At 39.2% G+C, this 14005-nt stretch overlaps 1 protein-coding gene across 1 annotated transcript; it reads left to right on the forward strand.

The window, feature by feature from the left end:
• Positions 1-8609: 8609 nt before the first annotated feature.
• LOC141134823 (olfactory receptor 1468-like) lies at positions 8610-9533 on the forward strand. The gene has a single exon (XM_073624257.1). It carries the CDS (start codon positions 8625-8627, stop codon positions 9381-9383), a length of 759 nt encoding a protein of 252 aa, XP_073480358.1. The 5' UTR covers positions 8610-8624; the 3' UTR covers positions 9384-9533.
• The last annotated feature ends 4472 nt before the right edge of the window (positions 9534-14005 follow it).

The raw sequence follows: 14005 nt of genomic DNA on the forward strand, positions 1-14005 counted from the left end.
GGGGGCCTCACGCCATTTTTTAAAAATTTTGGCACAGGGTTCCCCTTAAAATTCGGGTCTGGTATGGATTTTCGGAGGGGACCCCTACGCCATTTTAAAAAAAATGGTACAGGGTTCCCCTTAAAATCCATACCAGACCTGAAGCACCTGGTATGGATTTTGGGGGGACCCCCATGCAATTTTTTTTTGGTTTGGGGTTCCCCTTAATATTCATACCAGACTGAACGGGCCTGGTAATGGACTGAGGGAACCCATGGCATTTTTTTTTCAATGAGTTTTTTCTATATTGCCCGACAATTCATTACAGCCGCGATCAGTTTTAAATGACTTTTTTCCTTTAGAAATGTCATTTTGCTGTAGTATTGTTCTAAACATGGGAAAAACTGTGCCACTTTACAGGCATATTATAGACACCCCCCAGGCACAATATTTAAAGGAATATTTCATTTTTATTGTTTCACATTAAGCATTATTAAACTCACTGCTCCCCAAAAAAATGGCTATTTTTAAAACTTTTTTGCATTGATACATGTCCCCTGGGGCAGGACCCAGGTCCCCAAGCACTTTTTATGGCAATAAATTGCATATAAGCCTTTAGAATGAGCACTTTTGGTTTTTCATGTTAATGTCCCATAGACTTTAATGGTATCCGCGGCTTTCAAATTTGCAGCGAACACCGTATAATGCTCACTGTTCAGCAAACAGGCGAACACCCGATGTTCGAGATGAACTTACAGGCTCATCCCTAGTTGGGAGACATTTGCCGGTACAATAAATACTGGCCGATATTCTGCCTGTGTGTATGTTGGTCTGTCCGACAGAAGCCAGCCGTTCAAGCAGCTTCTGTCAGACGTGCAAACTGCAAAACCAGTAGCTGTCCGACTCCCAATCAGTGCTCTAAGCCAATGGCAGAGAGCACTAATCGGAGTGTTCTGGCAGGAGGGCCGGCCCCACAGCTCAGTGGGGGAGATCGCTGGACTAACCTTGCATGGTTAGTAAGCCCGCGGGGTTGCACAAAAAAATACTTGGTCACAGATCACTGAGCAACACTCCTCCTCACACAAAGCACATAACTGCATTCCTTTACATAAGTGAAGGGATAAGTGATGTGACTAAATGTGTGGGATTTTTTATTTTTTTTGCTGAACTTCAAATTTTTCTTTGGATTTTTCAAGTTACAAAGCCAAGAGACTCAAAGCAATGCCAACCAAAACCAATGGGAAGTAACCCGGAGACAAAAGACAATGTTAAATAAGGGATGAGGAGACAAAGGGGGGGAAGAAGGAGAGGAAGGAGAAGAAAGGGGGAAGAAGGAGAAGAAAGGGGGAAAAGGGGGAAGAAGGGGGAGAAAGGGTAATCAAAGCTTAGGTTTTACAGAGCTAACACTGAGCTCAGACGACATCTGGGATTTAACCAATCAGGGGTGTACCAATAATGAAAATGAATGAAACATATCACCGGATGGGGTATGGGGGGTATGGGGGGGGGGGGCGTGGACCATAAGTCATTATAACCATGAGCAGGTAAAGTCACATATTGCACTAGTGCTTGACTGAGGGAAATATACAATAGGTGGAGGTAGATAAATCCTTGGCATCAGCTTATTGGGTTAAGGTGTGTGAAGATGTCACCCCATTGTGCTGGGGGAAGGGACCAGAACTAGAGCTTGGAGCATCCTAGAAATATACAAGTCCCATTTGTTGTGGAAACGAGGCGAATGGTTTCAAGGAGATAAGACCAAGTCTAGCAGTTCTTTACATAAGAAACTGGATAAGTCCGCTTTTACAACTGTACTGGTTGGAGGAGAGGTGGATGTCCATTGTTTGAGGATGGCCCTCCTGGCAGCCATAAAGCAAGTGGTGGGCCAGGGTTTATTGCGTTGGATGACCAGAAGTTGTAATTTTGGAAGGACCTGGGAGGGGCTTTCTAGATGACCAAATAGGAGAGGAAGAGGGGCAACTTCAGCTTTAAGGGATATATTTTTATTTGCGTTGAACACATTTTTCTTTTCTTTTTTTTCAGGTCTCAGGAGCATTTTCAAAATTAGGTTGCATGAATGCAGAGCAAAAGAGTCTATTCTCTAAAGAATTGATCAATTATTCTGTATCAAGATACACATGTACACACAAATATAAGTGCTTACAAAATAAATTCTTCTTAAACTGTACTTATTCTCTTATGCAGCTCTCTTACAGACCAACTGCTGAAAATGCTTGCAGAAATAAGTAGAAATGCTTATGTAAAAAGGCTCTTTTCTCTGCAATTTTTCTTTCTCTTATACCTTATTTATGCATTGTTTTAACACATAAAACTAAGGAAATTGTGTTTTGTAAGAAATGTTCTACAACCAATTATGTAGTAAGAAAACTATATTTAAAAAAAGGATCATTCTGGTTTATGTTTCAGGACCAAAGTTGACCACCATTATGGATTTTTATCGTGGATCGGTGATAAACAGTGTTAGTGTACTATTTTTATTTATTTTATATATATATATATATATATATATATATATATATATATATATATATATATATATATATATATATAAACTCTTTTTGCTATAATTCTAAAGTTAAACTCCAGGAAGTTTTCTTTTAAATCACTATCTATTCATAGGTTATTTAAAATCATACTATTTGCAGTATGTGATTTAGTCAGCTGTTCCAGTGGCCTCCATCAATCTCTTCTGCATTCAACACTTCTGGTGGTGTAAGTCACTGCCATTGCATGTTAAAAACCCATTCCATGACTCCCCCATCTTCCTATTGGACTCAGCAGTGATGGAGTGGTCAAAGGAAGGAACCATAGCACATCTAGCGGCACACCTTATCGAACACACAATCTTTGAATTTCAGAGAGTCTGATGGAGCCTGAAGCACTGGAATGAGGTAAAGATAGAATACATAAGCCTTGTACACACGATCGGATTGTTGGCCAACAGAGCGTCAGGTTTTTGTCTGAAGGGCGTGTGCCAGGAACTTGTCTTGCATACAAACGGTACACAATTGTCGGCCAACAAATACGAACGTAGTGACGTACTACGAGGAAGTTCAGCTCTTGAGCGCCACCCTTTGGGCACCTTCTGCTAATGTCATGTTTGGTGAGCATTAATTCCCAGCATGCGTGTTTGTACTTTCAACTTTTGTGTGACAGACTTGTGTACACACAATAGGAAAATCTGACAACAGACCGTTGTCCGCCAAAAATTTACTAGCCTGCCATCCAACATTTGTTGGCGGAAAGTTGGACAACAATTGTCTGATGGAGCGTACTAACAGTTGGATTTTAGGCAAACAGTCTGTCATCACACAATTCCCTGCCGAAAATCCAATCACATGTACGAGGCTTTAGAATGCCAAAAAGGTGAGTATAATAACTTTTATTTTGCAGGACACTTTCATCTTTATTTCTTTTGCAAGCCAACAAGGTTCATTGTAACATTGATTTTAAAGGATTGTATACTGTTAAATTGGTAGTCATTTTTTATACTCCTTTTACATATTTTGTATGTATTTTTATAATAATATTGTGGGTGTTCCAATTTTAAAATAACATCACACTTTTAATTTATACTTAACCATATGCCTACCATGGCACTTTCACCCCCTTCCTGCCCAGGCCAATTTTCAACTTTCAGCGCTGTCACACTTTGAATGACAATTGTGCAGTCATACAACACTGTACTAAGATAACATTTTTATTATGTTTTTCACACAAATATGGATTTTTTTTGGTGATATTTCATCACCACTGTTTTTTTTTTTTACTATACAAGCTTTAGGGAGCGCGTGTCTATGGGAATGTTTGACCATTCTTCCAGAAGCACATTTGTGAGGTCAGGAACTGATGTTGGATGAGAAGGTCTGGCTCGCAGTCTGCTCTCTAATTCATCCCAAAGGTGTTCTATCGGGTTGCAGTCAGGACTCTGTGCAGGCCAGTCATGTTCCTCCACCCCAAACTCGCTCATTCATGTCTTTATGGACCTTGCTTTGCGCACTGGCCCAAATCATTTTGTGGAAGGTGGAATATGGTGTGGAGTTGTATTTCAGGGGTTGGGCTTGGCCCCTTGATCCAGTGAAGGGAAATCTTAGGACATTAGCATACTGAGACATTTTGGCCATTTTCATGCTCCCAACTTTGTGGGAACAGTTTGGGGATGGCCCCTTCCTGTTCCAACATGACTGCACACCAGTGCACAAACCAAGGTCCATAAAGACATGGATGAGCGAGCCAGGCCTTCTTGTCCAACATAAGAGCCTGACCTCACAAATGCACTTCTGGAAGAATGGTCAAACATTCCCATAGACACACTCCTAAACCTTGTGTACAGCCTTCCCAGAAAAGTTGAAGCTGTTATAGGTGCAAAGGGTGGACCAACTCAATATTGAACCCTACGGACTAAGACTGAGATGCCATTAAAGTTCATGTGTGTGTAAAGGCAGGTGTCCCAATACTTTTGGTAATATAGTGTATCTTCCTCCTAGTTGTTAGGGAACAGACACCCACTGGTGTCCTAATAACCAGTGACTCAACCCACCTGGGACATTCAGCCAGGGATTCCTGGCTGACAGGTAAGTGTAATCAGTAAACATAGTTTAAAAATAAAGTATGGGGTCCCCCCAAAATTAACACTAGGCTATTTAGGACTGGTATGGATTTTTTTGTTTACAAACTTTTTGTTTGAAAATGTTTTTTTTATAACAAATTGAGAGGTAACATTAATAGTACATAGGTGTAAATATAGGTATGTATATATTTATATACAGTGGGGACGGAAAGTATTCAGACCCCCTTAAATTTTTCACTCTTTGTTATATTGCAGCCATTTGCTAAACTCATTCAAGTTCATTTTTTTCTCATTAATGTACACACAGCACCCTATATTGACAGAAAAACACAGAATTGTTGACATTTTTGCAGATTTATTAAAAAAGAAAAACTGAAATATCACATGGTCCTAAGTATTCAGACCCTTTGCTCAGTATTTAGTAGAAGCCCCCTTTTGATCTAATACAGCCATGAGTCTTTCTTGGAAAGATGCAACAAGTTTTTCACACCTGAATTTGGGGATCCTCTGCCATTCCTCCTTGCAGATCCTCTCCAGTTCTGTCAGGTTGAATGTTAAATGTTGGTGGACAGCCATTTTTAGGTCTCTTCTGAGATGCTCAATTGGGTTTAAGTCAGGGCTCTGGCTGGACCATTCAATAACTCACGGAGTTGTTGCGAAGCCACTCCTTTGTTATTTTAGCTGTGTGCTTAGGGTCATTGTCTTGTTGGAAGGTAAACCTTCGGCCCAGTCTGAGGTCCTGAGCACTCTGGAGAAGGTTTTCGTCCAGGATATCCCTGTACTTGGCAGCATTCATCTTTCCCTCGATAGCAACCAGTCGTCCTGTCCCTGCAGCTGAAAAACACCCCCACAGCATGATGCTGCCACCACCATGCTTCACTGTTGGGACTGTATTGGACAGGTGATGAGCAGTGCCTGGTTTTCTCCACACATACCACTTAGAATTAAGGCCAAAAAGTTCTATCTTGTTCTCATCAGACCAGAGAATCTTATTTCTCACCATCTTGGAGTCCTTCAGGTGTTTTTTAGCAAACTCCATGCAGGCTTTCATGTGTCTTGCACTGAGGAGAGGCTTCCGTCGGGCCACTCTGCCATAAAGCCCCGACTGGTGGAGGGCTGCAGTGATGGTTGACTTTCTACAACTTTCTCCCATCTCCCGACTGCATCTCTGGAGCTCAGCCACAGTGGACCATGTGATATTTCAGTTTTTCTTTTTTAATAAATCTGCAAAAATGTCAACAATTCTGTGTTTTTCTGTCAATATGGAGTGCTGTGTGCACATTAATGAGGAAAAAAATGAACTTAAATGAATTTAGCAAATGGCTGCAAAATAACAAAGAGTGAAAAATTTAAGGGGGTCTGAATACTTTCCGTCCCCACTGTATAACAATTAATGCTCTGTACACACAGTCGGATTTTGTTCGGACATTCCGACAACAAAATCCTAGGATTTTTTCTGACGGATGTTGGCTCAAACTTGTCTTGCATACACACGGTCACACAAAGTTGTTGGAAAATCCGATCGTTCTAAATGCGGTGACGTAAAACACGCATGTCGGTACTATAAACGGGGCAGTAGCCAATAGCTTTCATCTCTTTATTTATTCTGAGCATGCGTGGCACTTTGTCCGTCGGATTTGTGTACACACGATCGGAATTTCCGACAACGGATTTTGTTGTCGGAAAATGTTATAGCCTGCTCTCAAACTTTGTGTGTCGGAAAATCCGATGGAAAATGTGTGATGGAGCCTACACACGGTCGGAATTTCCGAAAACAAGGTCCTATCACACATTTTCCGTCGGAAAATCCGACCGTGTGTACGGGGCATAAGACTGTACAAGGTATCCAAATATAATGTACACACAAATGTGCTACTTTTCAATCATGAAAAAAAAATAAAAATCTAAAACTGAAATAAAGGCACACATATATGACACATTGGGGTTGATTTACTAAAGGCAAAAAAACTGTGCACTTTGCAGAGGGCAGTTGCCCTCTGCAAGTGCAATTGCTCCAGAGCTTAGTAAAGGAGATAAGGCTTCACTTTGCAAAGAGTACCCAATCACGTGCAAGGAAAATTAAAAAAACAGCATTTTTGCTTGCACATGATTTGATAATGGAGGTCAGCAAAGCTTCTGCTCATTTACTAAGCTCTGGAGCAACTGCTCTTGCAGAGAGCAACTGCACTTTGCAAAGTGCACAGTCTTTTTCCCTTTAGTAAATCAACCCCACTGAGTAAATGCTTAAAATAGTACTTTTCTCATCAAATATTTTTTTCCCCTCATAACTCTGTATGGGAAAAGAAGGGAAAAAAAAGGGAAATAGGAAGGAATACCTAAAATGCAATGGTATAATATTTATATTTGTAGGAATTTTAATTATGAACCCCCGAAGAAAAAAAGCATGGGGTCCCACCAAAATTCATACCAGACCCTTATCTAAGCATTCAGTCTGGGTGGCCAGGAAAGGGGTGGGACAATCATGCACCACCCCTTTCAAAACCACAGCAGGTCACAGTCTCTCAGCACAGAGGGTAACTTGCGCAAACCACCTTGTCCCCATGTTGATGAGGATAAGAGCCTCTTTCCCACACCCCCCCATGGTTGTAAATAAAGAGGTCCCCCCTGATATGCCCCCCCAGGGAAATGAGTAAGGGGTATATAGTACTTTTACTCATTCTCAAAAAAAGCAGCAGTAAATAAACACTTTTTGACAAGTCCTTTAAAGTTATTGTAAAGTCTCGTTTTTTTTTCCCCATAAAAATAATAAACATGTTAAACTTACCTGCTCTTTTGTAATGGATTTGCACAGAGCAGCCTGGATCCTCCTCTTCTTGGATCCCTTTCCGGTGCTCCTGGCCCCTCCCTCCTGTTCAGTGCCCCCAAAGCAAGCAGCTTGTTATGGGGCACCCAAGCTGAGTCACAGCTCCATGTGTCCATTCAGACATGGAGCCCAGCCCCGGTCCCACACCCTCTCTCCACTGACTGGCTAGCTGACTTTGATTGACAGCATTGGGAGCCAATGACGCGGCTGCTATGCCGCAACCAATCAGGAAGGAGAATCTCAGACGGCTGAGACACTAGTGGACGTCACTAGATAGAGAGGGATCTCAGGTAAGTGTTAGGGGGGCTAAGGGGGGATGCTGCACACAGAAGGCTTTTTATAATAATGCATAGAATGCATTAAAGTGATTGTAAGGGTTCATTTTAAAAAAATAAATAAATAACAAACATATCATACTTACCTCCACTGTGCAGCTAGTTTTGCACAGAGTGGCCCCGAACCTGCTCTTCTGGGGTCCCTCTGCGGCTCCTCCCCATGACAAAGACACAGCGCGTCCACATGGGTCAAGTTCTAGGGCTCAGGTAAGTAAAACAGGGGGCTCGGGGGCCGGTCACTGCCAGGTGTTTTTCCACCTTAATGCATAGGATGCATTAAGGTGAAAAATCACGAAGGTTTACAACCCCTTTAAGATAAAAAAAAACTTCTGCCTTTACAACCCCTTGCATTTTAAAAAAGCCCTGGTGATCATCATTGTCATAACTGAATGTACAGAAAAATAAAAACTATGAGTTGCCACTGGGGCAAGTATAGAGGGAACAATTTCCAGTGAGTGTACTTGATCCAGTGACAATTAAAAAGAGAATAACCTTTCTTTCAAAAAAATGTCCTCTCAATTCCTCATATGTTTGTGGGAAAAAATATTTTTGCTTTAGATGTTTTTTAAGAAATAAACTGTTCACAAAAACCCTCTGTTTCTTTTTTGTTTGGTGGTCAGAGCTTTCATTATAGTCCTCATATATTATTACAGTATATCAAATGATATGAGAAAAATATATTTTCAAGTAATATTATATTATGTGTTTGTTTTCTCATTACACACAGTCCACATATAAGGGTGATGACACCACAATCTTTTTTATGGGATTCCAAAACCATGAAATATTAAATTTATTGCTCTTTCCCTTTTTCCTTATTATATACTGCGTGACGATATGTGGAAACCTCTTGATCATTGCACTGGTGTCCTACAGTAAGGTCCTCCATTCTCCAATGTACTTCTTCCTCTCCCAACTTTCTATAAGCGACATCATTTTGTCCACAGATATTTCCCCAAACATGCTAAACATTGTACTACATGAGGGGACCTCCATATCTCTCTCTGGATGCATGACCCAGTACTTTTTTTTTGGCTTCTCAGAAGTATCTGAATGTTTCCTTCTGATGGTGATGTCCTACGATCGCTATCTAGCCATCTGTTCTCCTCTTCATTATGCCTCCATTATGAGCCCTACACTTTGCATTAATTTAGTTCTTGTATCTTGGTTGTTCAGCTTCTCTATAGCACTAATACTAACTCTTAGTATGTGCCAACTACAATTCTGCGGATCAAACACTATTAACCATTTCTTTTGTGATTTTTATCCTTTGGTAGAACTTTCCTGTTCAGATGTATCCATAATTCAAATTGAATCCACTGTATTGAGCATTCCTGTGTTGGTGGTGCCATTCCTCGTGATAGTAGTTTCATATACATGCATTGTTTTAGCCATATTAAAGATATCCTCCCTTTCAAGAAGAGTAAAAACCTTTTCTACTTGCAGTTCCCACCTGACAGTGGTGACTATATTTTATGGGACTCTAATTACCATGTATATGATCCCAAATGAAGGGCAATCACAAATGATAACAAAGATCCTGGCTTTATTATACACTGTATTTACACCCTTTCTAAATCCTTTCATATATAGTCTGAGGAATAAGGATATAAAGGAAGCTTTGAGAAATGTTTTGTATAACAAAAAGGTTTAGGTTGGTCACAGATACTAACAAAAAAAAAGACTCACACTGCAAGCATGATACATCTGCATGTTGTTCTGAAAGTGTATCCAAGAACAGGTATGCTGTGCAATCAATCATATTAAGGATTATGGAAGAGAGTGGTTGAAGCATGCTCTAACATCTCCAGTGCTGGCTTATGAGGGGTGAAATAATAGTGGTCATGAAAGTGATTCTAACCTCTATCATCAATATTCTTTGAGCTGAAACTCACCTTGTGAGATTTGTACATAGGTCACCCAGTACGGCTAAAAATGGCTGGATTGAAAAATTGTCATCCAATGACTATCGCTGCCTTTACTTTGAAACTTTTTTAATTACATTTGATTTGTAACAATCAAAATGCTGCTCTTGTTTTATCAATGAATTTAGTTCTTTTTTTTTTCAAATAGGTTTTTATTGAAGAAAATAAAAGTAGATTACAATGTCATCATGTAAACAATATGTAAATACAAAACAGTATTTGGTGTAGATCTGTAGTATAGAACTTATACATGTAGAACAAAAACAGCATATATTTTCCTCCCTCTTAACATCCATTAATGTATCAATAGTACATCAAAAGATGAAAAAAAAACTCCTCTATCATTGAGTTCATAAGGGGTGACGTTTTATATATTAGGGATCCCCTTTCAACTTGTAGTGTCAATAAGAGTGGGGATGGGTTCTTATGCTTGGTTAATATACTATGTGGTTGTTTGGGATATAGGTTTAAGTGCTGTTCAGTTGCTTGAAGGAGTGTTTCACTAGGAACAGCGTGATGGTATTAGATATTAGGACTTACACTGGAGGACTAAGCTTAGGAGTTGTATGGATGTGAGGGTAGGGGAGGGTAAGGAAAGGGGGATGACGGGCAGGATATTTGACTTATCAGCCTCCACCAGAAGCCTTATTTTGTCTATGTGACAACCTAGTTTGGTATGTGAAGGGGAGGGAGCAGTGAGCAGGCTGTTGGTATGCTTGTGGTTAAGTACGTGGACACACGTCCCCCCCCGTATTCATCCCTTGGTTAGATGTGGTGCAATGACACACTTCCTTGTCAAAAGTAGTTTATTGAGTATACAATGTTATAAAGATACATAAAGTAAGTTTACAAGGATCTATAAAGTAAGCTCATTGTTTTACAGTAAGGTTTATATAGGTAAATATCATGAAATTTCAAATATTAAACATTGGGTTCACGTAAACCTAAATTAAAGATATATATCATTTCCTTAGTTACTTTTGTAGGTATTTAAATGATTTATACCTACTATACATATTGTTTACAAGTAGAGTGTATATAGGTCAAATAAATTCTGATAATGAGCTTTAATCGTAAGGTGGAGAAAAGGAAAGAGAAAGAAGAAAAAGGGTTGAAAGGTAAAGGTATGGTCCACAAGGTTGTCCCGCTCGTCAGTTTATTATTCTTTTTAGTTCTCTTTGAAGCCTTAGAATGGGTGTCTCTGTAAGTCATTTAATCTGTTACCATGGCAACAGGACAGAGTCATTAAAATTTGACAGGAACTGTTGTTTTATCCAAGGATGCCAAAGTTTTTCAAATTTTGGAATTTGAATTTGATCGATGGCTACCATCTTAGCATGGGACATTGTATTATTCATTCTGTGAATTGTTTCTGCTAGTACCAATGTAGGAGATTTCCATGCCTTGGCCACTGTTTGTTTTGCAGCCGTTATTAGTTGGATCATAAGTTTGAATTGAGAGAGTGTTAACCATTCCGGTTTTAGATTAAGTAAAGTTAAATATGGATCTGGTTGTATTATTTTTTTAAATATTTTAGATGCAATCACGAAGACTTCCTTCCAGAAGGTTTGGATTACTGGGCACGTCCACCATATGTGTAAATATGTGCCTATTTCTGGGCATCCTCGAAAACAAAGAGTTGAGGTATTAGGTGAATATTTTGCCACTCTAGCGGGTACAAGGTACCAGCGAGTTAGGACTTTATAATTTGTCTCCAGTGCCAAGATGTTGGGTGAAGATGACTTAGATGTGAGCCATATATTAGACCAGTCCGTGTCTTCTAAAGTTCGTCCCAGGTCCTCCTCCCACCTCTGAACGTAAGAGGGTCTATTAAGATTTGATACTCCATATAATTGATTATAAAGTGATGAAATTGTACCTTTAGCAAATGGATCTTTTGTACAGATTGATTCAAAAATGGATAATTGGGATAGGAATGGTGTATAGAAATTTTTGATTTGGAGATATCTAAATATCTCAGAGTTTGGTAGATCATATTTTTCTCTAAGCGATGGGAATGAAAGGAATGATTTAGATGCTATGAAGTCATTTAGTGTCTTAATGCCTGATGTTGTCCAAGCTTTAAAAGAATTTGGTTAGATCCATGCCGGATAAAAGGCCGGATTTCTGATAAAAGAAAGGAGAGGATTGTGTGGAGATTGTAACTGATATTTGGTTTTTAGTTTATCCCAGAGAGATAAGAAGTGTTTAGTTATGGGATTATGAATTTTAAAGCGGTCTTTAGGATCAAGCCATAATAAATTTGATATTAATAGAGGGTCATTTTCTGAAGCCTCTATAAATACCCATAATGGGATTTCCTGTTTTGCATGGTATTTGGACAGACTGGCCAAATGTGCCGCTCTGTAGTAGTTAGTAAAATTAGGGTATCCCAGGCCTCCTTTATTTTTGGGAAGATGTAGTGTGTGTATAGGTATACGTGGTTTAGAAGAGCCCCATATAAACGAAGTTGCTCTTTTTTGTACTATTCTCAAAAAATAGGAAGGAATTGGAATAGGGAGGACTCTGAATAGATAAAGCAATTTGGGTAGAATAGTCATTTTGATTGCATTAATCTTCCCCATCCAGGATAAAGGAAGTTGCGACCATTGTTTTATTAGATTTGTGATCTGTCTTAATACAGGAGGATAATTGGTTGAGAATAAGTCAGAATGAGAGGCTGTTAAATGAATTCCAAGATATGGGATTGATTTTTCTGCCCATGTGAATGGGAGTGCAGCCCTAGCCGGGATCAATTCCATGTTTGTGAGTGAAATATTAAGCACTAGGCATTTCTTAGGATTAATCATAAGGCCGGATAGGGCTGCAAATCCATCAAGAGCTGGTATTAAGTTAGGACCAGAGACCTGTGGTGATGATAGAAAAAGTAATATATCGTCTGCAAATATACATAATTTGTGTGTAATACCTCCTACTTCAATGCCAGTTATAGTTTGGTTTGTTCTGATATATTGGGTCATGGGTTCAAGTATAAGGGCAAATAATAAGGGAGATAATGGGCAACCCTGTCGGGTACCTCTTTCGATATTAAAGGCTTCAGATTTGTATCCAGCATATTTTATATAGGCTTTGGGTTTATTATATAATGCTTTGATCCATGTTAAAAAGTGGGGTCCAAAACCTCATTTTTGTAATGAATATTGCATATATTGCCAGGATACTGTGTCAAATGCCCTCTTAATATCGAGAGATAGAAAACATAAAGGGATTTTCCGTTTTTTAGCAATATGTGCCAATAACACTGCCCTGCGTATATTATCGCCTGCCTGTCTATTTGGCATGAAGCCTACTTGATCTCTATGTATTAATTTTCCTATAATGCTATTGAGGCGTTTTGCTATTATTTTTGCTAATAATTTAATATCGAGGTTTAACAGAGAGATAGGCCGATAATTCACACAGGAAGTATCATCAGAAAGGGGTTTTGGGATCATACAAACAATTGCCATTAGTGTTTCTTGCCGAAAAGAATGTCCATCTAGAAGTTTGTTAAAAGTTTCAGTGAGAATGGGAGAGAGTATTTCTGAGAATGTTTTATAGTATAAAGCCGAGTAGCCGTCTGGGCCTGGTCTTTTGTTAAGTTTTAAGTCTTTTTTTTTTTAACATTTCAAGTTTATTGAAAGAAAGAATAGTAAACAAAGAATACACTGTATATTGCAAGTTCTGCAGGTACAACTGCGTACTTTTCGTTTTTTTTTTTTTTTTTTTTTTTTTTTTTTTTACACAGTAAACAATTAGTGTGAAACTCGTATATCAGTCTAATTTTTTAACAGACATCGCATCACTGAGATTATTTCCACTAAGCTGACTTTGTGGCTATCAGAAAAATAAAAAATAGAGGATAAACCTTGAAATTTCTATCTATGTAGTCGCAAGCCTTTGCGATAAACATTTCTTATCAGTTGTTCAGCTTGTTTATTGTTTAGAATACATAAAAGTGTGGTCTCTTTAATTCTCTGGAACAATCTCACCAAGATCTATAAGAGAAGTACGAATTTCCGGGATATATACCAGTGGAAACATAGGCTATAGGTCAACCACGGAGTGGTTAGTAAGTTAGATTGTAGAAAAGAAGTATAAAAGAATAAGAAAGTGAGATAATGAAGTGAATGGCAGAAGTAGAGCACAGAGGTGGGGCACCCGCCCTGATCGCGACATCCCCACCATACCCGATTCAGGCGGGGAATTCCGCAGAATATTTGAAGATCAGCCAGGGCTGCCAAGTTTTGTGGAATCGGTCGATATGGCCTTTGTCTTGGGCCAATACATCTTCCATTTCATGGATTTCACTGACTCTCGACAGCCAATCCCTCACAGTTGGGACAGATGT

The sequence above is a fragment of the Aquarana catesbeiana genome, linkage group LG03 (genome assembly GCF_042186555.1).
Source record: "Aquarana catesbeiana isolate 2022-GZ linkage group LG03, ASM4218655v1, whole genome shotgun sequence".
Taxonomy (NCBI): Eukaryota; Metazoa; Chordata; class Amphibia; order Anura; family Ranidae; genus Aquarana; species Aquarana catesbeiana.

Bases quoted from the DNA above. Each gene is read 5' to 3' on its own strand.
- LOC141134823 (XM_073624257.1), top strand. From the start codon at position 8,625: ATGTACTTCTTCCTCTCCCAACTTTCTATAAGCGACATCATTTTGTCC.